We start from the raw sequence: 25,438 nt of genomic DNA, 5'->3' as shown, positions 1-25,438 counted from the left end.
ACTGTAGTTCTTGTTCTAACCATTTTCCTCCTGTAGATAAGTTCCTACATCTGGCGCTGTATCCAAGACAACTGGTGTCTGACTCAATAATTAAATCTGGATTTGATCCAAAGATCGTTCACCAGTTCTTTGCCTTCAGGTATGTATGCCGCCAGCATATCTCCTCCTTGACGTCTACAGAAAGAGGGATTATCTCTGAATTTTCCAGTCTATTCCTGATATAGGTCATCTAAGTCTCTGAAAGGACTCTGCAAAATTGTATGTATGGATGATTATTTGAGGCCTACCAGATGTACAGCGTGGTGCAACAGGCCTTGGTTCTGAACTGGTTCCTACTGACCTCTTCCTCAAAAGAAGGCTGAAGGTACTTCTTATCAAGTTTATGACGAAACCTAGAAAGGTCACTGCTTGTGAAGGAATCATTAGTGTTTACTCCTAGCTGGTAGCAAAATCTATCTCCCTCAAAAGTGAGACTTTTGTCAGCAGATGTTCCTTTAGTCTCGTTGGGACTTGATCCATCAAGAATATGTCGCCTAGGTGTACAATAAGACACATCCCTCAGGACCTGAATGGCTCAATCACTGCTTTGAGAATCTTCGTAGAGCACCAAGTTGCTGATGAAAGATCGTGGGTAAAAGTCAGGTACTGTACACATGTTGTCTCAAGATGAATTAAAGGAAGCTACTATGCTGGTGAAATATGGGAATCATTAAGCACACGTCCTTCAGTTCTAGGCTTACCACCCAATGCCTTGTCAGAGAATGTCTCTGAGAAGATGGATCTCCTTATCTTGAAGTGGTGGGACTCCAGACACTTGTTGAAATCCCTGAGGTTTATCATTGGACAATGACTTGTCCTTTTTGTCCACTAGGAAGACATTACTTAAAAAAAAAAACCCCGAGGGTTTAGGGCAGTTGAGGGTACGGCCACCTTCTTCTGCAGAGCTGCCACATCCTGATCTATGATTTTCGATTTGTCTGAGAACAGGGGTTGAGGATTGGTGTACTGTTTTGCATAGCCATAAAGTTTTATGTGAATCCCTTTTATTATGTGCATCTGATATTAAAGCCTGCAAGTTGTGAACAAATTTGGCCAACCCGGGGTGGTGTATTTCCTCTAGCTCCAGCATATCTGATGGTGGTTTATTGCCTACTGTCTTATCGAGTCTAGATCTTTTTGGACCTAGACCCAATCACCATGATCTGTGTACTTCTTGATTACCCTCTAATTTCGATCTGGGGCGACTAGGATGCTGGTTGAGAGACGTCCAAAAATAATCAAAAGTCAGGATAGCATTGAGAAGGCGATGGAAGCACCCAGGGGCTTCTGAATCTTCAAACTTCCTTCACCAAGAGGGCAGCTTCCTCTAGCAAGGAAGGCTTACTTAAACCTATCAAAGGCATCCCCAGAAGAAGTTTGCTCCATTTTATGTTTTGTGTTTGCTGTGGCATGAGCTGTGCCAGGCTGTCTCCAAGGTTCTTGGACCTCTGAGAATCTCTCAAGTTCATCGTCCCAATGGAGGGTTTCATGGTAACCAGTTGACCCTTCAAGAGCTACCTATTAAGAGGTGCAATGATGTCAGACACAGTCATTTCAGCAGATGCATCCCGAGCCCAAGGTTTGATCTCCCCAGGACCAGGTGGTCTAACTGGTGGATTACAATTCCTTGTGGGACATTTCCACTGCCCGTTCCAATAATAGTAGGAGATTTTCCTGTCTGGGCCACATCCCTAAAGAAAGAACTGTGTGCACATGGACACACTAGTCCAGAACCCAGAGTTGGATGTCTTGCTCCAGAGCATTCCAGAGGTGGGTTAGTGGTGGTGGGGGTACTCGCCTGCTACTCTAATCAAGCTCAGTGCCCAAGTTCAGTTTCATTTCCCTAGGCTCTGCCATGGCAGTTTCCATCAAGCGCGGTCCAGGGGGGCTCTCATTTAAAGCCAGTACAGCTCTCCTGTGCCTTGTGGTGGCTGGTGGACCATTGGTTCAGCCAGACTCTTGGTTCACGTAGGGTTACCTGGTGGACCGGGTGTGCGACGTTTTGTTAAAGAAAGGGGGTTATTCAGAAATATTGACAATTTTCAAAAAAATGTGCCTCAAAACAAACCACTCAATGACAAACCTGCAACAAGCATTGGCACAGCAATTAGCACTCTTCCTTTTGACCTCTTTGCCAATGCTGTTTGCTGATGTAGTACAGAATCAACTAAAAAAAGGAATGATTAAGTTGCTGTGGCTTTTCGTAGTTCATAGGTGTGTGCTTGCATAATAAATATGTGTCCATGTGTCACGCGTGCGCACTTCTATGAAATTATGTAGGTGTCATTTTTTTTAATTTTTCCAATCCATCGTAGATTGGCAAATTAAATTTCACTAGTGCAAAATCTCTTTTTTGAAAGGTGGATCTTTGGTGGTGGGAGGAGTGTCTTGCGGGGGTGGAGTTGAGGCAGCAGGGAGTATGTTAGCCAAAGAGCAACAGAGACGCTTGAGGCTGTACGAGAGAGGTCCCAAAAATAGTTAAAAGGTCAGGATAGCGATGAGAAGTCGATGGAAGAGCATGGCAGGAAGGATGCACGAGAGAGCAACACAGCACGAACTGGGTAGGTTTTAGCGAAAGAGAAGCAGCACATGAAATAGAGAGCTAGAAAATGGAGAACACACATAAAATGCTGAAAGAAAAGTTCCTTAAATGTGAGCAGAGGAAGGATACAAGGCATCAATCAAAGGGATCATAAAGAGGCTATAAGTCAAAGGAGTTCCAGCACAAAATGGACAAGGAAAGCCATTGAATAAGAAGCAAGCAAGTAAGAGTGACAACAAAGGCTTCCAGTGGTAAGCAATGGGTTGGGCTAAAGCCCACTGTGTTTTTTTTTTTGGTCAAAAATATTTTTATTATAATTTTTGTGCATACATTCCATAGGCATAAACAATCAAGGATGTCATCCTGGGTGCCAACACAGGGGGAGAGGAAAGCACCATACACGTTGCAAAAATCAGCCACATGCTGCAATCAGGGGGAGTCAGCTCTGGTGCATACTCAGAGGACTAATGAGACAGTACAGTTTCCCAACAGACGGAGCATTCCCACATGACTGAAGGAGGTAAAACAAGTCCATTCCACCACGACGTGAAATCCGATATGCGGCTTGGCTACAAGTGCCCCCAAACCCCATGACATCAATTGTTCCAGAGAACGCCTCCAGGGTGCTTAAGAGGAATGTAACCAGCTCAAGAGGGCGCATCCCAACATGGGGCACCCGCTCGTATGACACAACATTTCAACAACCAAGGAGTAAAACAGCAACAACAAAAAAAAGAAACCCCCCCGTCACCCTCCCTCTACCCTCCCCATGGCGGCGGCGCTAAGCAAGATGTCAGTAGACCAGTAGATGCTTAGAACGGATTCAGAATTGAAAGCGATGAAGCGCTCTAATGGTAGGTTGACAAACAGCGGAAGGGAGGCCCCGGGAGAGGAAGGCGACCAAGGGACCCTATTTAAATTCAAAATTCTTGTAATCATCTCTAAATATGTCAGCCATGCGTTCCAGACTAAGCAGTCTCCAAAGCCGAGAATGCCAGAGGGAAGTCGCCAGGGCCTCCCTCCTCTTCCATGCGGCCGCTAGAGTAATCTTAGCCGCACCAATACAAAGCCACATTATCATTTTGTCAGCTTGAGTTTGGTGTTCCAGAGTGGGATCACGTAGTCCCAAAAGGGTCCCTGCCATAGTTGTGGGATTAGGGTATCCCAGCATATCTTTTATGTGAGCTAGAATTTCCTCCCAGAAAGGACGAATAGTCGGGCAATCCCACCAGATATGACGGAAGTCACCCAACAGTCCACAGCCTCTCCAGCACTTGTCCAAGGAATTGGAGAAGATCTGTCGGAGTTTGGAGAGGTGCAAGTACCAGTCCATCATAGTCTTGAGATGTGCTTCCCTAAATTCAGTGGAGTGATTGAAACGAGAAATGTCGGCCCAATGATGCGACCATTCCACTTCAGAAATGGGCCGATGAGCCAGCTCCTCCCACATAACCATGTATCTGGGGCGCGGAGCGGCCGTAGTCGTAAGCAAGAAGTTATAAATAAAGGAAATCACCCCTTTCATGGAGGAAGTTTTGGAGAGGAAGGCTTCAAATTTCGTGAGGGGTCGAGTGGCAGCCTCCCGATAGCAAGGTGCAAGGGCCCAGTGCAATAGTTGTGTGTAGTGATAACTTTCCGTGTTACCTATACTGAATTATTTTTTGCACTCGTCGAAGGTAAGGGGCTCAGAGCCGCGAAATAGTTGTATCAAGGAGAGACATCCGCCCTGCTTCCACGCGTCAAAGGGTCCCTCATCTTGAGCCGGGGGGAACGCTGGATTATGATGGATCAGAGTAAAAGGTGATGGGAAAGAGGTCCACCTATCGACTCCCGAGATAGTGTCCCAGACCTTTAGAGTAGCGCGTGTTGGGGTACTGACATATGTGTTCGGAGGCCGTTCTTTCCGCGGACGCCAGACCAAGTCCCATATAGTCCTACCTGTGACACTGCGGTCCATATGGAGCCAGTGCTTCTCGGAATCTCGCTGGGACCACTCCACCAAGACTCGCAATTGAGACGCCTTGTAATATAAATGGATATCAGGTAAGCCTACCCCCCCTTCAGTGCGAGAGCGACGGAGTAAAGAGTAAGAAAAATGGGCTCTGCCACCCTGCCATATAAAACGCAAGATCAGGGATTTTATTCTCTGAAAAAAATCAAGCGCGAGCTCGATAGGCATGGCCTGAAAAAGGTAAAGGAGCTTAGACAGGAGGGTCATCTTCACAGCATGGATGCGCCCCAGCCATGACAAGAAGAGCGGTTTCCATTTGGCGAGCTCTCCCAGAATGCGTGAGAGAAGCGGGGGGAAAAACGGGGTGAGGGATTGCAGAGGGAGGACCTGCTCTGGCAGGAGGGTAAGGTTCAAGATAAGTGGTTTGCCAGCATTGACTTTAAAGCCGGGGACCCGCTCATAGCGCTCAAGCTCAGATTGGAGACCCGGGAGGGACACCTCTGTCAGGGACAAGAGCACATCGTGCGCAAATAAGGAGATTTTATGGGGTTCCCCTGTAAATGGAATGCCGCGAATGGCAGGATTGTTTCTGATAGCTAGTGCCAAGGGTTCAATGCTTAGAGCGAAAAGGAGGGGAGAGAGGGGGCAACCCTGTCTAGTCCCCCTCGAATGTGGAAACGAAGGCGAAGGTACCCCATTAACAACCACCCGGGACCGCGGAAGGCGATAATTAGCTCTGATCATGTTAAAAAAATTTGGGGCGAAGCCGAATGCCGTGAGGGCGCGAAACAGGAAGCCCAATCGACCCTGTCGAAGGCCTTCTTGGCATCTAGGCCCACCAGAACCGCTGGGATATGGCGTTTATTGGCATTCTCTATAAGATGAATAATTCTGCGGGTGTTGTCATGAGTCTGGCGGCCTTTAATAAAACCAGACTGGTCCGGGTGGATAAGAATGGGCATGAGGTCATTAAGACGCCGATCAATAATGGAGGAATAGAGTTTTGCATCTAAATTTAGTAGGGCGATAGGTCTTTATGAAGTACAGGATTGCGGATCTTTCCCTGGCTTAGGGATGACGGAGATCACGGCTTCCGCCATTGTGTCAGATGGCATACCTTCTTCCGCCATCTTGTTGAAGAGCGTGACGAGATAGGGAGAAAGATCAGGGGCAAAGGTCTTATAAAAAAGAGCCGTGAAGCCGTCAGGCCCGGAAGCTTTATTGGGTTTCAGAGATTGGATAGCGGAGGTAACTTCATCGAAGGTGATAGGGGCAGTGAGAAGATCATTCCATGCGTCGGAAACCTGAGGTAAAGACAGTGGCCGGAGGCAATCCAGCTGTGCCTCCTCATCTAGAGTATCTCCCGAGTATAAGTCCCGGTAAAAGGACCCAAAAACATCAGCCTTATCCTCATCTTTGTGTACTACCCTCCCTGATGGATCTAAAATACCCCCAATGTATTCCTTCTCACGTTTGTCTCGCAGCTGATGCGCTAAGTGTCTACCCACTTTGTTGCCTTGAGTGTAGGAAAGGTGACGCAGTTTAAGCAAGGTAAATTCTGCTCTATTGCTGTAAATGGGCCTCAGTTTACCCCGTAGGCCGTAATTTGGCGTTGCGTTTGCCTCGAGGGACTGGCCTTGTGTATCTGCTCGAGGTTAGACAGCTCTGCTTCTAGAGCTTCCCATTCTCGAGCACGTTGTTTGTTTAGCATGGCATTGAGGGCAATACACTCACCCCTGAGGACAGCCGTCAAGGCGTCCCAAGTAGTAAACTCTGAGGTGTCCTCCGGCGGGTTAGCCTTGAAAAATTCAGCTATAACCGACCCCAGCTTGGTGCATGAGTGCTTGTCGCGTGTGAGGATGGGAGGGAAGTACCATTTGGGTGTAGTCGGCGCGTTACCCTGCCATTGAAGGGCGACCGAGTACAAGCAATGTCAGAGACTGAGAGGGGAAAGATCTTAGCAGCTTGCAGTTCGCCCTGTAGGGATTGGCTAATAAAGATGTAGTCTAATCGGAAATAAGTGCGGTGAACATGAGAGAAGAATGTATAGTCTCGTGTTTGCGGGTATAGCATGCGCCATGTGTCCAGAAAGCCCAGGTCCCGTATCAGCTGCTGCGTGTCCCCTGAAAAGGAGCCTGCGTCCGCACGCTGGAGGTGGGAGCTATCCATATCTTTTTGCCAAACTAGATTAAAGTCCCCCATTAAAAAGAGCTGACCCTCTACAAAGTCCGTGAGCTTCCCCAAGAAAGTGTGCAAGAAAGTCGTCTGACCTACATTGGGGGCGTACAGAGCCGCAAAGGTGCAGAGTTTTCCCCGGCAGGCGTCCGTTGATCATAATCCAGCGGCCGTCTTTATCAGATTGTACCCCCAGGGGTTGGAATTGGATAGCTGTGCGAAACATGATGGCCACCCCCCTATGCGTAGTGCGGGCCGAGGACCTATATATCAGTGGAAAGAGTTTGTGCTTAAGGCGGTGGTCTTCTGAGCTAGCTAGGTGAGTCTCTTGCAGAGCGACAATGTCTAGATGGTGATCTACAAGATATTTCCAGACCTTGAGACGTTTCTGCGGCGAGTTAAGGCCCTTGACGTTCCAAGTTGCTACAGTGACCGGCATCTAACTGTCAGAAATAGGACACCCAGCTTCCTCGACCTGTCAAAGCCCCCTGCCGCCCTGCCAACGGAGGCCTTTGTATAGGTGTGTGAAGTTAGAGGCAGTCGAGAACATTGTCGTGTGACATCAATGCATCCATGAAAACGGGAGTTAAAAAGCAGCCTCCACACTCCAACCCAAACCCACCCAAATTCCCCCAGAAAACCAAGAACTAAAAAGGACATGAAATAGAGAAAAACTAAAGTTGTGATCTCAATGCAGGGTCGATGGGGCCCCTGTGAGATCATAGGGGACTTCGGGTCCGAGGACTCGGTCCACGCCCGCCCCCGCGGGCCAAGAAATCAGAGGCTAAACATGGCGATGTTGAAGCACAAAGCAGTTGTACAGGCAATCAGAAAATGTGCACAGTATAACCACCCAGCAAACCATTGTTAAGCAAACAAGGAGAAACAACAATCTAGGCACTCAAGACACGGTCAGAGTTGATATTGTCAATATACAGGCCTGCCTCTGGGAGGTCCACAATAGTAAAGTTCAATATTGGCAGCGTCCGACCAGCAAGGCTGTGTCCGTGGCATACAGGTGGCCATCAGTAGAGGTGGAGTCGCCGGAAGCTTAGCGACAGGGGCCGCAGCGGGGCTTAAGGGAGTGATCCCCTCGGCTCACCCGGTAGATACAGGCCCCCACCACTGGTCGGCTCGCAGAAGAAGCACCATTGGGACGTGCCACCAAACTACTGGGGGGCAGAAAAGTCTCCCTCCCCTGCTAGGCAGAGCAAGGCAGCGCCCCGAACGACGAGGCCAGACAGAAGTGGAGGGGCCTCCGGTAGTTAGTCTGTCACTAGCGCCGAGGCTGAAGGAGGCATCATTCCCGGCTCACCCGGTAGATGCAGGCCCCTCGCGACCACGAGGAGGCAGATGGAAGTTCTGCATTAGCAGGCCTCTCAGTCGTCCCAGGCACAGAGGCCTCCATGCCCGAGGAGATACCCAGCAAGTCCAGCCCCTCCTGAAGATCTGTGACATGACGCCTCTTATTCTTGAGGTCAAAGCTGAGACCAAAGGGATAAGTCCATCTGTACCTAATTTTTTCTTCGCGGAGTTTGGAGGTTTTAGGTCGAAGCGTTTGTCTCCGGACCAGCGTGGAGGGCTCGATGTCTTGATATATGTTACAGGAATAATTTTGAAACGTAATGGAATCCTTGGCTCTTGCTGCCTTAAAAACCGCCTCCTTGATTTTATAAGAATGGAATTCGGCCATGATGTTGCATGGCCGATTCTTCTCCCCAGACTGCAGAGAACCCACCTGGTGAACTCTGTCAAGCTTGATCTTGAGAGATTGGGGGCCATGATTTCCGAGAAGAGGCCCACTACGAATGCTTCAATATCTGGTCCTTCTGCGCCCTCCTCCAGGTCCTGAATACATAGGTTCTCCCTCCGGGAGCGATTCTCAAGGTCCTCCGCCTTAAGTTGCGACTGGAGATCTGTTCTTTGAGCGAGCGGACATCTTCCCCAAGCTCAACCGTGAGTTGTTGTTGCTCTTGATGGTGTGCTTCCAGGACTCTAGTATCGACGGAGTCCACATACTGTTGGAGAGATGGAAGGCGATCTGACAAGTCGAAGCGAAGCTGGTCAATAGAGGTCTTAATGTCTTGACCGATGTCCTTGCGTAGGTCAGTCTTGAAATCCTTGAACATAGTCAGAAGCTCCGCTTTAGTAAGGACCATCGTCACCTCACTGGTGTCACCTCTCAGCAAGGCACGCTTGTCAGTAGAGGAGAAAAAGTCTGGCACCTTAACTGGGGTCTTGGCTTTCGACTTCTTCGAAGGCATAAGGTGCCGCCCTTGGAGGTAGCCGTGGAGGAGGGTGGACCTAGAGGTCCTAGTTCACAGTGGGGACCAGCGGGTCGGCCCTTGCAATCGTACAGACTGTCCCAGCAGCGCTACAGGGCTTTGTGCACCTACCAGGCGAAAAAGTGACCGTTGACGGCGGAGTGACCGGTAACCAAACGCTTAACAGATTCCGTGAAGGTCAAGGGCGCACCACAGAGACTCATTAGCCCGGAAGGAGGCAAGGGCGCCCCCACGTGCATTTGCTGAGCCCCCTTCCAGCTGAGAGGGGAACTGTCGCAATTCGGCGCTGCGCAGGCAGGTAGAAATACTGGCAGACGGTGATTCTGCAATAGGCAGGTTTAGGTAGGCAGTCAGTCTGCAATAGTAGGAGCCACTCCGAATGAAAGGTCGAGACCAGAGAGTACGTGGAGCTCTGGGAGTGAGGGAGGCGTCTTCAATGGCAGGAGGCAGGAGGCAGAGCTCGATATCGGAGATCTCAGCTGGGGTGCGGAAAAAATGCGGGCACTAAAACAGACCTCTGGTACAGCACATCAAATCTTCAGGCTGCCGGGGGGTGGTAAAGCTAACAAGCGGGCCCGCACGCTCACTCAAATGCCCCCAAGTGCACCACCATTGCGCGCCGATACAGCCGCCATGTCAAAATCAGGCAGGAGCGTGGAGATTACGGGGCCAAGCATTCCCCGCATTCCGACTCGCATTCCTGGCATTCACCGCACCTCCCAGCAGTAGAAGGCGCCCGACCGCAGTGGCGCGGGATCTCTGTCGGGTCCGCCGCTGCAGGGATCACCGAAGTTGCAGTAACAACCGGGGTCAAGGCGCCATGTTCACTCCGGCAGACTGAGCGCGCCGCAGGCCTTAGACTTGGCGCTGCCGATAGCGGCATGGCTTCAACAATTACTGCAGTCCCTCAGGTGCTGTCCATCTTCCGCCACCCCAGACTATCGATGAATCCGCCAGGGCAACGCCGCCACCGCCGAAAAAACCCACAGGAGCAGCGCGTGGACCGGGAGCCGTAACGGTTCACGTCTGTTCGGCCATCTTGCCCGGTCACGCCCCCAAGTTTTTGTTTTTTGGTACAGTCCAAAATAGGTTTTCACCTAACAGACAGTTAAAAGTTGTTTGGTAGGCGAGACTTAAAAATGAGTACCTAACTTGCTGCTATAGCAGTGAAGAGAGGAGACACTAGAAACAACACAGGCTGTTGAAGGATTTGGACTGAGGTTTTTTTCTCTGTTTATCATGAGAATTGTAGTTGTTTGTGTTAGGCTTTGTTCTATATTAATGCTGTTATAGACTAAAGTGTGAAGAAAGTACAGCATGGTCCCGACCTCTGCCCTGAAAAAAGAATTGTGGGTTCTATTTGCTTCATGCATTTCATCCCAAACATTGTACAGTGATTTGTTTAGGCCCAGATTGTAGTTTACAGCTTATATTTTACACCATTTTAGGAGGCATGCAAGAAAACTGTTTAGGATGTGGTTAAGAGTATCACATAAATGTAGGTGAAACTGGAGATAAATGTCCAATAAGAAAAGATACAGAGTAAAGGTTGGAAACAAATGTAATCCTATTCATTGTGAACATTTTGGGTTATCATAAATCTGAGCTGGGTGGCGCCTTAAAAAGAGCACAGCTGATGCAAAAGAACAGTGAGGTGCAGAAAAGGCTGCAAATGAGGTGTGATCCAGGTGCCCATAAAGAGAGAAAAAGTGAAGACAGAGGTGAAGGAAAGGGTGGAAGGCTGAAGTACTTTTGCGGCACAAAGACTTGAGTAACAATGGGCAATTGAGGTAATCGGAAAACCAATGAGTCCAATATAAAGGCAAATTCTGTTGTCAGGACAGCAGAAATATGTGGATTGGAGCGAGGGATGCAGGTACTGAAATGTTTCAACACTTGATAAATAGTAAAAGATTTAAAATGTCCTGTTGTAAGATCTGGTATTATTGAAAACCTAGTGCTTGGTCGGTCATGAGGTCAAGGTCAGAAATTCTCCAAGGACAAAGACATTGGGACTGGCCTGGGGCTCTTTATTCAAACAGCCCATGTTTCAGGTGCTCTTAGCAAAGATACTGGTAAGAGAGGTGCTCAGAACCCTCTGAATGTATGGCTTAACTGGTGCATGTACCTCTACTTACCCACCATGCCAAGGGAGCTGCCCTGCATAGTTAGTATGGATAGCCAAGCACTAGCTTCAAACAGCGGTGGAACTCTTTAAACCTATAATTTAAATAATACTACAATGCATTCTGCAATTGTGTTTTTGATTGCACATTTTTAGTACATTTTGCATATTTACAGTTTAAGGCACAATCCAGAAAAATTGGCATTTGCTTAGATTCACAGGAATTACAGCTCTAGAGCCTAAAACAGGATTATAAATCTGGTCATAATTTCCAAGATCAGAAACATAGCTACTAGACCACAGAAGTTATGAGAAATATATACATGAACGGCCTTCCTTTAAAGGAGGGCAGATGTCGTTGTGACTGGTGCATGGAGGGCAGCAACTTTAAAGAGGGCAGGTGCTCAGAGTAGTTGGCATAGTTGAATACAACATTTTCAAGATTTTGAAGCTGATCATCTACATTCCTGTCTCCTTCATGAAGTAGGACTTTGCTGCCTAAGGTTTAGTCTCCTCAGTGAGACAGGCAAAAGGGATGTTTTTTGCTGGGCTCTGCTGACGCGACGTTTGTGCTCTGTTCTCTACAGAAGAGATTTTGGGTGTTCTGGTCCCACGTCTCATGGCTCTGACTGCCTCAGACTGCATCTGGCAGAGGATCTGCTGGCGATTGATGGAGGCGGTGCCGGAGCGCTGGATTGAAGCTGTCATCACTGGATTAGTTCAGACAACACCTGGGTAAATAAACAAAGAACATCAATGCCCAAATACGGATGTAGGACGTTACAACGCATACTTTAAAAATGCATACCTTTACAACGCATTTTTTACAACGCAACATCCATTACAACGCATTCCATTACAACGAATTTTTAAAAACTACCTTTACAACGCATTCCATTACAACGCATACTACCTTTACAACGCATACCATTACAACGCATAACATTACATTGGATGTATGGTAAGTATTGGATAGTGTAGGGGTAAAAATTACTATTCTAATTCCAGGGGGGTGCAACATTAGGGTAGGTGTTGGATAGTATAGGGGTAAACATTACTATTCTAACTCCAGGGGGGGTGCAACAGTAGGGTAAGTGTTGAATAGTGTAGGGTTAAAAATTACTATTCTAACTCCAGGGGGTGCAACAGTAGGGTAAGTGTTGGATAGTGTACGGATACTATGCGTTGTAATGTTATGCATTGTAATGGTATGCGTTGTAATGACATGCATTGTAGTGGCATGAGTTGTAGTGTCATGCGTTGTAATGGCATGTGATGTAATGGATGTTGCGTTGTAAAAGTTTCGTTGTAATGGTAGTGCGTTGTAAAAGTTGCGTTGTAAAGGTTGTTTTCCCCCAAATACCCTTTCCAAGATTCACTTCACAAGTCTGAGCAATGCATTATATGTTATCTCCCAAACATCTTTATCTATCATCATTGCAGCGATTCTACACTTTACACCTCAACAATCATTTGCGCCTACGTTGTATGCTAACAAACTGTGCTCGTGTACTATAACTGTGCAGGTCACACTGCTGTGATATTGCTTTGTAGACAGTCCTCCTAATTACCTGTCTTAGTTGGCATGTCTCCAAATGGGGCAGTGCTGGTGAGCCAAACACAATCCTTCCCACACACTGCTCTTTAAAGAGGTGGCCAGCCTTGAACCTTCCACCCACACTGTTCCACACAAACTGATGGCCCTCACATCTTTTAACTGTATTACCTGTAATAAGGCAGCATTTAGCACTTCCTCTCACTGCCACAAAGAAACACCCCTGTATGCATTATTTGCCCTCCCAGTCTACCCAGTCCTTGATCTCTTGTTTACAGGGCCAGCGTCCTATGCCGGCTGCTTGGGAACCTGATTGTGAAGAACAAGAAGGTGCAGTTTGTGGTAACTCAGAAGCTCTTGCTGCTGCAGTACGGACACAAGGTAATACCACACTTCTAAACCAATCTTGGGGGTAATATCTAAGCACCCTCACAAGAAGAGCACAGTAGTAGTATAGTGGATGGCTGGCTCACGATTCAGGAAGAGGGAGTAGGGGGGAAGTTGTTTGATGGGGGTTAGCATTTCCTACTAGCATAGGAACGCAATTATTACTGGGAATTTCTTGTGTCATTGTGGGCTTAACATGTACTGTGTGATCACAGCCACAAAGTCTTTGGTTTTGAGGAAAAACTCTTCCAATTTCCTCCAACATAGATTTCTCTTCCAGAGCGACCAGATGACTACAGTCAAAGAGGCCACGAGAAAAGCATCCTTTGTCTGAATGAAAAATGCGAAGTGCTCCTATCAGTACTAAACACTGCACCTATTTTACGACTCCTTGAATATTGCCTTGATTTTGTGGTAACACCTAGAGAAATCTAAAGCACTAATCAACAGTCACCAGGTTATAGTTGTACTGGTTGGCAGGGGGAAGTAGACAGTCATGGTAGAGGTAAACCACCCCAAATGGATGAAAAGTGGTATTGATGGCGGTAGCTTGATCCTTGGGCTAAATGGACATTTTAGGGCATACTTCTTTATTTATTTGGACTTAAACAGTCACCTGAACTTCACTTGTAAGGTAGTAGCTAGTCCTTTGCTACTTCAAGAAGGACTTCCCTTACTGTAACTTTAAGCGTGGGTCACTGTTCCACTGTGGGGCTGGACATCATTGCCATGTTCCTCGATCACCATGGATATGTATACTTTGCTTGGAGTGTTTCTGGTGTTCTTGTGCTGTCAAAGTTGCCAATATAGCCAGTGATATATATGGGTTGGTTTAAATATTTGGCCTTGTGACAGCTGCACTTGCTGGTGTCTGCCGCAGTCCTTGCAGCTAAATTGTCTTTAGCATTCCCTTTGTAGTCATTCCTTTCTGTTTCATGTGCTATAGTTTGTCACACATCCATTACATAGAGCATGTCTTGTAAATCTGCAGTCTTCACCAAAAGACGTTTAGCTTTGATCGACTTTCCTTTAGTATCTCTATTACAGTTTTGCTGTTAGTGTACCATGTCTACATGTATCCCTATACAAAGAAAGCTGAGTTTGAAACTTTCAGAATGATAACAAGTAAAACAGCAATCCTCTACCAGAGTGGTAGTCTCTCCTAAACGTTTAGCTTACCTCTGTATCATTTTACATTCTGAGTCTTTAAACAGGGCAAATCGGAAATAAATGCAGCAGCCTCCTCCCTCAGCGCCGGGGACAGCTACCTTCCTGGGGCATTTAAAATTATGTATGCGGGCATAGCCACTTTTCCCCCCAGCAGCCCCCTGGATTTCCACCTCCCCAGGGCTAAACATAAAATTAAAGCGGGGGCCCACTCGGCTGTCCTGCAGCCCCGGGGATTGCTACCTCCCCGGGGCTGAAATAAATTAATGTAGGGCGGTCCGTCGCAGGCCCCTGGCCCTGGGACCACTACCTCCACGGGGCTAACTTCTGCCTCATGGAGCTGGGGGTCCGGCTCCATGGTCCGGTTCCTGCTACCTCCTGAATTTTCCACCCTTGGGAGGTAGCTGTTTGCTTTTTGCTCGGTAAGAGCTGACAGCTTCCACCAAGCAAAAGCAAATATAACTCTGCTTTATACAAGCCAGAGCTGTCAAACAGCTCCAGCTGTCAGAAAGGCAAGTTTTCATCTTATTCCCTGCACACAAATATGCATGCAGGGCAGCAGATGAAACCATTGCTGTGATAGACAGGGAGCTGCCTTTCAGCAACCCCTGTTTGTCAGAACAGTGTTGACTCCTGCAGGAGGTCGGGGAGCTGACTGGGCTCCCAGAGGCCTTGATGCTTACCCCATGGTCCCGTTGGACACTGGGTGCCCTAGGTGCACCCAGGTAACAGGGCCGGGGGATGTGGTCCCCAGGGCCGAATATGGAGATCGCGTTCTAAACTTTTACAAACTCAAATTATGTAAACTTGCCTACAACCCCCCACATTGGCCCGCCCCATATACATATACACTTTTCTCAGGATGATGGACAGCTTCCTAAAAGAACCCTCCAGCACGTTTCATGCTCATTTTGGAGATTCATACCTCATGCCTAGGAATACATTTGCATCTCCACCCAACAAAGAAGCACATACCTCTGTAAATTACAAATCATCCAAGTGTGTTTTCCCTGCAGTTCCACTGTGTAAAGTTATCTGTTGAAGATGCTTGAGGAACAATCACATTGGCAAAGTTACAGAGACACAAGGTCACTGGAGACATTTTCTCACCGTCCTATACCCAGCTATAGTGTAGGAGATGCACTATACATTTACCCAACGAGGTAGCACTTACTACTTAGCCAGTAGAAAGTACTCCAGTTGGGTTGAGGTGTTGCTTAGGTTAACTCAGGCCACTATAACTGCTCTATTTCTATGGTTTTGTACGAGTGAAATTTGAGTCGAACTATAATGCCCCTGTACCCTTTGGTTTTTGTCAATATATATATATATATATATATCACAACCACCTCCTTTCAGGAAAAAGAAGCAGAGGCCACAATGGGGGACGGCTGGAAAACACTTTAATTCAGTTGTGCAGAGGCGAATGCATTTCGGCCATTACGGCCTTCGTCAGTGCCCAATAATACTCGGGTAGCTTTTCTCAACAGTCACTTAAATTGTGTCCTGCCCCATGCTGATTGGACATGGTAAGCCCCACCCATGATGCCATTGCTCACCACAGACAGCTCACGCAATTCTCGCGAACTCCAAGTCCCAGAATGCACTTCATTTCCAGGTGGGTGATGCGGGGGTGTTTGTTGTACCTTGTGGTTTTCAGGCCTTAGCTGGACACTCCGTGATGTTGAAAGGAGCTATGTCCCTTTCATGCAGCATGAATCTTCGTGTCCTCCTTGGTCCCCACACCGCACCAACCCACAGGTCCGGAGATCGTTTCAGCGGGGGCAGAAACGGCAGTCCAATTCCACCCAGCGAGAGGTTAATAACCTCCTCACCGCTCCATCTCATTCCGAGTCCGACAGGTGGGCCTGAGTTGATCCAATCCCTTGGAAAGCGTTGTTGCCGTAGCAGATGCCGAAGAAAACTCAGGCCAACTTTAGGTGCGGGGGCCCCTGTAACGCGCCTCTGGCATGCACGTAAAATATCACAACCACCTCCTTTCAGGAAAAAGAAGCAGAGGCCACAATGGGGGACGGCTGGAAAACACTTTAATTCAGTTGTGCAGAGGCGAATGCATTTCGGCCATTACGGCCTTTGTCAGCGCCCAATAATACTCGGGTAGCTTTTCTCAACAGTCACTTAAATTGTGTCCTGCCCCATGCTGATTGGACATGGTAAGCCCCACCCATGATGTCATTGCTCACCACAGACAGCTCGCGCAATTCTCGCAAACTCCAAGTCCCAGAATGCACTTCATTTCCAGGTCGGTGATGCGGGGGTGTTTGTTGTACCTTGTGGTTTTCAGGCCTTAGCTGGACACTCCGTGATGTTGAAAGGAGCTATGTCCCTTTCATGCAGCATGAATCTTCGTGTCCTCCTTGGTCCCCACACCGCACCAACCCACAGGTCCGGAGATCGTTTCAGCGGGGGCAGAAACGGCAGTCCAATTATATATATATATATATATATATATATATATATATATATATATATATATATATATATGCAAAATAGATACCCTATGTTACAGAAGCGAAACACTGTCACCTCATCATGCAATTCACCAATATATTGCCTTCGTAAGATCAAAATGTCCCACTACCTTTGAAACAATTATAAAACCAATGTATAACAACTGAAGTAAGACTATACAGCAACTTCAGTCCTTATGAACCCATGAACGTTGGTCTTCGGTAATAAATCATCATTGTTACTGCAAATATACAATCACATAATTGTTGTATATCAATTCAATCGGTATGGGTAAAAAGAGAATATTTAATAAAATACATAAAATGTAACTGGGGTAAAGTCAATTAATCATATACCACTGTCTCCCATAATTAATTTAATCATGGTTAATTCCTATTGCCACATCATCACCGTCCCTCGAGGAAACTGAGCCAAGAGGCCGATATAGTTAAGTACAGATGCACAGTGCAGCGTCAATGTGCTCTTATTGATGTTCAAGAGAATGGTAAATGTCAAAGGTAATGCATTATCCGCGGTCACATGGATTCAGTAAACCATATTTTAGCTTCTTCCCTTAAATGTGTTTGTTCCCATTGGAACATATATTCCTTGTACCATTTTTTTTAAGTTGTTCGAATGAATCGGCAGTAAGGTTCCTCAACGTTTAACTTACCTCTAGTGAGAAGGATGGGTGTCTGTTGATCCCCAAATGGCCCATTCACTGAGTGGCGTGTTCACTAAACAGCCTATTGTGAAATGATTGCCCCAGTGGGCTACATTAAAAGGCAGATTCTAATGGAATATCCCTATAATACCTGGTTGGACCTCCAGTTGTGTGGGAGGGGTTATGTAAACCCAGTTAAATATACTTTGGTTATGAGGTAAATAAGCTCAATGCGTTCCTGGATTATTATATGTGACTTGGTATCATGAGGTATATTCCTATAATTAATTGAACATTTGGATTTTTTCAGTCGGGTCAATACCCCTGTCATCTCATTAATGAAATGGATGGCTCACTTGGTAGTTGGAAACTTTATAATGATCTTGGCATGTTTTGCTGTAGATACACTTGATCTGTATACTCCTACCAACTTGTGTTGGATACGGACGTTTGCAAGTTGTTTTTGTTTTAAGCTGTCTTTCAAGTCAAAAGGTATAGTGGCTCCTCATTTACCTGGCAACACTCAAGGACATCAAGTTTATGTGAAAAAAAAAATTTGCCATTGAATTCAGACACATACCGACGCAGCACCGTGTTCGACAACTTGCAGCGCTTTCCTTTGGGCCCAATTGGTCGTTTGGACTCCGTGTCAGTGAAAAAACTCAGCTCCGCGACAGATTTTGGACTCTGTTTCGTTCTCCAGACAGCATACCAGTAACACCAGTCTCCCATTGATGCCTCACTACCAGGACCTAGAGCCCTCCCCAGAGCTCTGTGCCCTTCCGCTTGAAGCTTTGTTATGAAGAATGCATGCACAGCATTAAAAACAACGCCTTTCCAGTGCTGTTCTCAGTGCCCCTCCATATCCCTATGGACCGACAACACATTTTTATCACACCACAAGCCTAAAGAAGGGGAAGGAAAGTGCTCTAATTACTCCCTACAACCAAACTAGAGTGTTGTGCTTGACCATAGACAAACATTACAAATCTTAAAATTAGATAGCACTCTAAAAACATTCCTATCAAAGAAAGCAATGATCGCCTTTGGTCGCAGTCAAATGCTGCGGAGTATTTATGTGATAGCTTTTTGAAACCGACTTTCTGGAAAACTCTACCATCAACTATCTTACACAGGCAGACAAAGGATCATATGAATGTGGCTGTAGCAGTATGTGCCAATTCTCAATATCACTGAATTTCAGTATAACACCAAAAGAACGTAAAAAATACATGACTAAATCGATTGCAGAACTAAGTTGTAATTTACATTATTTAGTGCCATGGAAGTGGTATACAAGTAAGCAGCACAATTTATTTTCTGAAAGAAAGAATACAGGAGCATCTTTGGGCAATCTGTAATCAGGATGAAGGAAACCCCTTTTCTAAACACTATATACTTGTGATAGTAAGAGTAATGTTACATTTGATGGTGTAAAGATAATTAGAAATATATCCAAGAGGAGGTGACTGGGTATTAAGGTTACTTCACCCTGGACTCAGGACTGTGAATATGGGTCTAAATCAAGATAGAGAACTACAATACAATTTGGGCAGTGAATAGTTGCTATACTGTAATAATATGAGCATTGTGAATTATAATTTTCCTAAAAATAATGTGCCTGGTAAAAAAGTCTTTAAACTTGTTCAGATATATGACATACTGAGTAGTTATTTTCAGGATTGTGATTGCTTTCTTCTTTAACACACACAATAGTGAATAAGAATTGTTATGAAATCATCAGCAAAATACCACCAATTGTATACAACCTTGTCACAACATATATTACTTTCTATGTAGAAATGTCGGACAATGATCCCTGTTGTAAAGAAATGCCATGCAACCTCATTAAGCTTGGCCACATAAGAAGGATTTGGTTCTGCTTTTATAAGCCATTACAATAGTGTCCTAGTTTGTATATGTTAGTATTTTATGAAATTCATTATTGTCTAGAATGTTGTTACTACGCTCCCTTAATTTCTACTTGAACTTCCTCTTTGTGTTACCTTTCTTTGATATCTACCGCTCCCTGTTTACTCGTTTGCCATTTTCTACACAATTGATATATCAAATTGCAACTCATTTTCAGACCTCTTATAGCGAATAATACTACATTTTCACTGGGCTGCTTTGTTCCGTATGCCCAGTGAAAAATGACTGTTTTGTGTCCATAGCATATTAAATAGCTAATATACACATTTCAATAACATATACTTTAGTCATGGGAGATGGACTGAACCATTCCTGTTAGTTAGAGGACCTGAATTTTCCCCACTGCCGACCTTAATATTGTAACAAACAAATCTGGTTACTATCCACCATTTACAATATTAGTTCATACTGTTCCAAGATTGCTGTCATTTTCTATGTCCTTGTGCTCGAGTCACTCTTATCATTGGTATTTTATGCATGGATCTTCACGTACACTTTGTTTTGACATTACTTTTGTGTGACAGTCCCTTGTAGCGTGGGGGAGCACGATTCAAGTTTAAAGATTCTTATATCCCACCTTGATTGAAAAAAGCTCCCTTGATTACAAGGTAGGCCCACCGTGGCACTGTAGGTGTCTGGGTGAGGACTCGATGATGAAGCATGCCCCTAAGAATTTCTAGTGCGTGAGAGCCTTTTTTAAATAAGAGATAGGATTCCCCTCTGTAAGGGTTGGGTGATGAGTTGAATGGGTTGGTATGAAGTAACTTGACCAACCAATGGGTTCTCTCTCTATTGATTTGTTTAGAAACATATTTCCGACTTCCTCGTACAGACCAAAACATTGTCAAGTCGCAACACGAGAGTACTAAAGCATCAAGTACCTAAGAACATAAGTACATCTTGAAGGGCTTTGTGCCTTCTTGTGCTCTGTTCTTGCATTGTGTTTGGTGTTCAGTTTTTCTCCAAATGTTTGTGTTTATAGTAGGAATCTAAATGAGAAATTAGTTTCAGACCTTACTATATTCGTTCTGGCTTGTCTTCAACCAGGAGGAAAAGATGAAAATGTTGGATCTCATCTCTGATGTTGAAGAGTTATCAGATTAGCAGCATCACAATGGAGGCTGGAGTGGTGGCTACATCCCTGGCAGTGATATCTTCCGAGTAGACTTCAAACCATTCAGGATTCTGGCCACTGTTCTTACTAGCATCATCTTATTGCAAAGTTTCTACTGCTTTACTGGCTGTAGAAATCATCAGGCTCACACTGCCAACATAACATGAGAAAGCAATTGAAGTCTTCAAAGAATATCTACAAACCCTCTTCCAGTGTGCAAAAGACTCACCTCTAATTCCCCTTTGATCATTACTGTGAGAAGATGGCTTAGTATATGGTGCGCACTTACGTATGTGTAGCACCCTGCACTAATCCAGATAATCCTTATGGTGATTTTAGTGGTCTTAGATAACCTTAGAAAGCTCTCTAAGTGGTAGCTGTGGAGAGCAGCCTTCAGGCTTAGTCCAGGAGTGTAAAGTAGCTTGTTTCACTAGAACGTAATCTTATTGGTATAGATTGAGTAAAAAAGAACCACACATTGCATTTTTAAAAATATGTATTTATTACAAGACACAAATTAACACATACAAATATCTCCTACCCGGAGATATACGAAATGCACACAAAACTTTGCAAAGAAAACAGGTGAGAAGCACGTATTACACAGTGGTCACCATGGAAGGGACCAAACCATGTACTAAAATAGACAGATGCGAACTACGATTCAAGTAAAGACCATACCCAGAGGACATAGAAATGCCGGGGACCCAAGGAACCACCCTATGTAAGTAACCAGGAACCTCACGGAGGCCGTGTGCTTAGTGGGAACACGGCTGCGGGCTTAATTCAAGTCAATGGGAAATGTTGCTGCTGCAATTTTAAAGACCGCCCCTTCCCAGTGGACCCCGAAGAAACCTTGTGTAAGACAGAAGGTTGGAGAGCCACCCAACCTGTGGATACCCTAGGAACCAGGATACCTACACCAGGGAAGCAGAGTGCATAGGTGCAAGGTGGCGTCAGGAAACCGCAGTCACATTCAGTGGAGGACTTCAGGAAGATGCCTCTGGCGAAGAAGTGGAAAGTGTCCAGTGGAATCTGAAGGTGGATTCAAGATAAGAAGTACCTGCAAGCAGAGAGGACAGAATCTATGCCACTCGGGAGTGACCAGGGGGCACGGAAGTCGAATGCCCACCGATGTCGGGTGTTGCAGGAGAGTTGACGGTGACCTTGGAGCTGCAGCTGTGTAGACCAGGCAACGCTCTGGAAGACCAGGAGCCATTCATGAGCTTTCCCGCGTTGGATGTCGAGAGTTGAGGGGTCGGTAACCGTTGGGAGCACCAACAAGCCTTGGCAACCGCAAACAACGTGGAAAGCGAAAATGGTGCAGTGTCAATACCAGCAAGGTCCAGGTGACTCGCTACAAGCAGGGGAGTCAGAGCAGGCCCGAGCAAGTGGGGGGAGCCTGCTGAAATCAAAGAAGATCCTCAGGCACTGGAGTCGCAAGAGGACCTCGAGCAGCTCACCAAATATCAGGCCCACGGTGTAAGAGATGCGGTGTGAACGAAGATCTTGGTCACAGGAGATGCTTGAGGTGGAGGCTACTTGGACCCCAAATATCTCTGAGGAAGAGAGTTAACAAGCCTTTGCAACAGCAAGTCAACACAGTGCAGAGTGGTTCGGTTCCTGCGGCTCCGATGTGGGATACTAGTCTCAAACTCGGTGAGAGGACAGGGCAGGCCTCGAGGGGTGTGAAGAACCACCACCTGTGTTGCTGAGCCTTTCGGAGACCGTGGGAGCCCAGGATCAGCAGACCAGTCAGCTTAGTTGCGTGCCTGCAGATGCAGGGAAGTGACTCCTTCACTCCAAGGGAGATTGCTTCAGGTGTCTTGGATGCCCACTGGTCTTGAAAGGTTCCTGTAAGGAGCACAGACTTTGCAGCAGACGAGCAGGGTGCAGAGACCAAGCGCAGTACGAGTCTTCCCATTTGCAGTCTCAAAACATAGAGCGCCCATACGGTCGAAGATGAAGTGGTGACTTGATATGAATCATGTCCCATGATGAATCTAGGGGCCCTCCCACAGGTACGCTTTTAAGTACCCTAAGGAAAGAGTTGGGACGATTCAAGGTTCCCTCCCAGGGGGGTTTGGACAGTGGGGAGGTTACTCCCATGTCCTTTGTCCAGTTTCACACCAGAGTGGGAGCCAACGGCTCCCTCAGCTGATTTGAACTGGACTATGCAAGGATGTGCCCCTCAAACAGACTGAGTGGTGCTGGCAAGCGCTCCCACTCTTCCCCAATACACTAAATCTTGTCTGGGAGGTGGTCACACCTCCCTGTGATAAGATACCTTTTGTCCTGCCTTCCCCTGCTCGAGCATGGCTCAGCAGCAGGAGGGCAGACTTGTGTCTCTGGTTGGCAGCAGCCATAGTTGCTGTCTGGGTCTAGAAGAGTGGGGCTAGGAGCACTGGGGGACTCCCGGAGGAGCTTTACAGTGCATGGAATCATACCTCCCACACAATTCCAACATGTTTGATACCAAACACCACAGGGTTTGTTACAGCCAGTTTAGAGATGGTCATCGCATAATGACACATGGCCACTCTACGTATCATAATGGCTGATGCACTTGCAACCCGGGAGAATGGACTCCAAAGGTTGTAGGGGTGTTCTGCTTACACATAGAACCGAGCACCCTGCCTTCAGGATTGAAAAGGCCTGCTTTAGGGATGACTTAAAAGTTTTAAGTGTAGTGACCGCCGATATAGGGAAACCTATATCTGTTGCCAGGTAAGTGGTGCTAGCACAAGCTTACACAGGCTGCAATGGCAGGCCCGTAGTCACAATTTGAGTGGTCTCTCATGGGTGTCCTAATACATGCTTCAGCCCATGGGAGACCTCTGGGGTACCTATGCCCTGGGTACCTTAGCACCATATACTAGTGACTTATAAGTATACACCAGTAACCAATCTGGGATGTACCTAGGTACTCGCCACAGTCAATTTAAGGGAGAAAGTACAGACTGGGGTCCTGATTAGCAGGATCCCAGTTAGACTAGTCAGAAACCATTACAGCACCAGGCAAAAAGTGGGGGTAACCATGCAGAAGGATCATACCTTCCTACAATTACAACTAATATTTCCTAGGATGAGGACCTAATCAATTTCCCCCCCCCGCAATAGATCCACCTAAAGGGGTATTAACCACAGCATATGTAACTTGTTTATTGGTGGGTTACTGGTTGTAGCTTAACCTGCTTCCATTTTCTCTGTCCATCCTGCTCTCTGGTCACATAGTTTCTCATTAGCTGCTAGCAGAAGTGCTGAAGTTACCGATTCAGAAAGTAGTTAAACTCTTGCCTAAGGGAGAGGGAATCTTGAATTACTGCTCTATCAGCCAGATGCATCAACAGATGGCATTGCGATTCCTAAATAGCGATTTTTAAGGAATCGCTATTTAGGAATCGAAAAAGCCTATGCATTTTGGAATCGCTATCAAAATAGCGATTCCTACACTTTCCTTAATTGCGACTCGCAAATTGCGAATCGCAATTAAGCAATACCTAGGCCCATAGGAATGAATGGGAAGACATTCTCAATTTGCGATTCGCAAGTTGCACCCCTGAAATCTGCATATGGGTACATCTTGCACACACACATGTGTGTGTAAAATGGAACTTTGAAAAATGCACTTTAGTGCATATTTCAATGTTTTTGCAAATTAAAATGAAGTTAAACTTCATGGTAATTTGCTACTCCTATTTGCGAAATCGCTATTTATTTTTGTTTGATGCATTGCATTTAAGGAATCTCAATTTGGGATTCCTTAAATGCAATCGCAATTTAAGGAATCTCAATTTAGAGATTCCTTAATTGCGATTTTTGCATTTGGGATGATGCATCCCAAATGCAAAAATACCGGTCGCAAAGGGGCAGATTCTGAGAATCTGCCCGTTTGCGACCGGTTTTTAGGTTGATGCATCTGGCTGTATATGTATTAAGGGAAACAGGTGTTAAAGTTGGCCTTGGAAAATCACAGATCAGAACCAGTGTGAAACAGTTTGCTCTTCTACAAATCATTCAAGGTTGGTCATCATGCAAGTTGGGGACTGTTACCCACTTCTTGCCACTACGTACTGCTTATTTTCTGTGTGTTATCGATCTGACGGACCCTTAATACCATGTTTGACTGTCACTCCGGCACACGAGGCTCCCACGAGGTGCGACAGGTTGGAGTACACTACCTGTACAGGCATGTGTCTTTGCCATCCAGCTCTTCACTAAGGTGATAGCAGCTGCCATTGTAACTCACATCATCAGGCAGTCCCCATTTACCCCTATATTTATTACTGTTTATTCAGGAACCCACTCTTCTTATGTAGCTTAAAGCCCCTTATATTTCATCTCAGCCTGTACATGAAGTTGAGAAAATCCTCCTTTGTTACAGGGCAGGGCTGCCCTTCATTGTAGGAGCAAGGGCCATCTTGTTAGCCCCAGCAGAAGGAGCAGCTTGCATTGTGAGGTTTACATGGGTTCAGTAAAAGCACTGAAAGTGTTGACTGAGATGTGACAATCCAATGTTTTCCATACGTTACAACTAACTTCCTCAATGTTCTTTACATCACAGACTGAAATGCTGCAGTGTATTATGGGATACCTGGCACTTGATGGCAGTCGACGTCCTTTCCTGATGAAGGTTAGTAGCTCTGCTTTTTTTTCTAAGTATGCTTCATTTTTGACATATTGCTGTAATATATATATATATATATATATATATATATATATATATATATATATATATATATATATATATTTTTTTGTTATTGTTCACTGAAAGTAGAAACTGTGGAGGTGAGTTCACAGTGGTTTAAGTGCACACACATGTTGCAGTACAGCACAGTGAGAGCTTCCCTCACATACATAAAATAGATCCAGCTCAGAGAGGGCCCATGAAGCCCTCTCTTAAATTCAGAATAGCTACATCGTGTCAGAGTTTACCACACACATTGAGAACAAGACAGGTAGGACTGGTTCAAAGTTATCCTACATGCACAAAATGATTCCAGAACTGGTCCACCTTCCACGCTCCCCTG

General features: G+C 46.0%; 1 protein-coding gene across 1 annotated transcript in view; it reads left to right on the top strand.

The window, feature by feature from the left end:
- TELO2 (telomere maintenance 2) overlaps positions 1-25,438 on the top strand; it is a 659,928-nt gene that overhangs the window by 70,697 nt on the left and 563,793 nt on the right. The window contains exons 5-7 of the mRNA XM_078662940.1: positions 11,705-11,852; positions 12,951-13,053; positions 24,973-25,041. Of these exons, the coding sequence (XP_078519066.1) occupies positions 11,705-11,852; positions 12,951-13,053; positions 24,973-25,041 (320 nt within the window). The remainder of the gene's footprint in view (positions 1-11,704; positions 11,853-12,950; positions 13,054-24,972; positions 25,042-25,438) is intronic.

The sequence above is a fragment of the Lissotriton helveticus genome, chromosome 10, assembly GCF_964261635.1.
Source record: "Lissotriton helveticus chromosome 10, aLisHel1.1, whole genome shotgun sequence".
NCBI classification, from domain to species: domain Eukaryota; kingdom Metazoa; phylum Chordata; class Amphibia; order Caudata; family Salamandridae; genus Lissotriton; species Lissotriton helveticus.
Note: the sequence above shows the minus strand (reverse complement) of the source record. Positions and strands in the feature narration are given on the sequence as shown.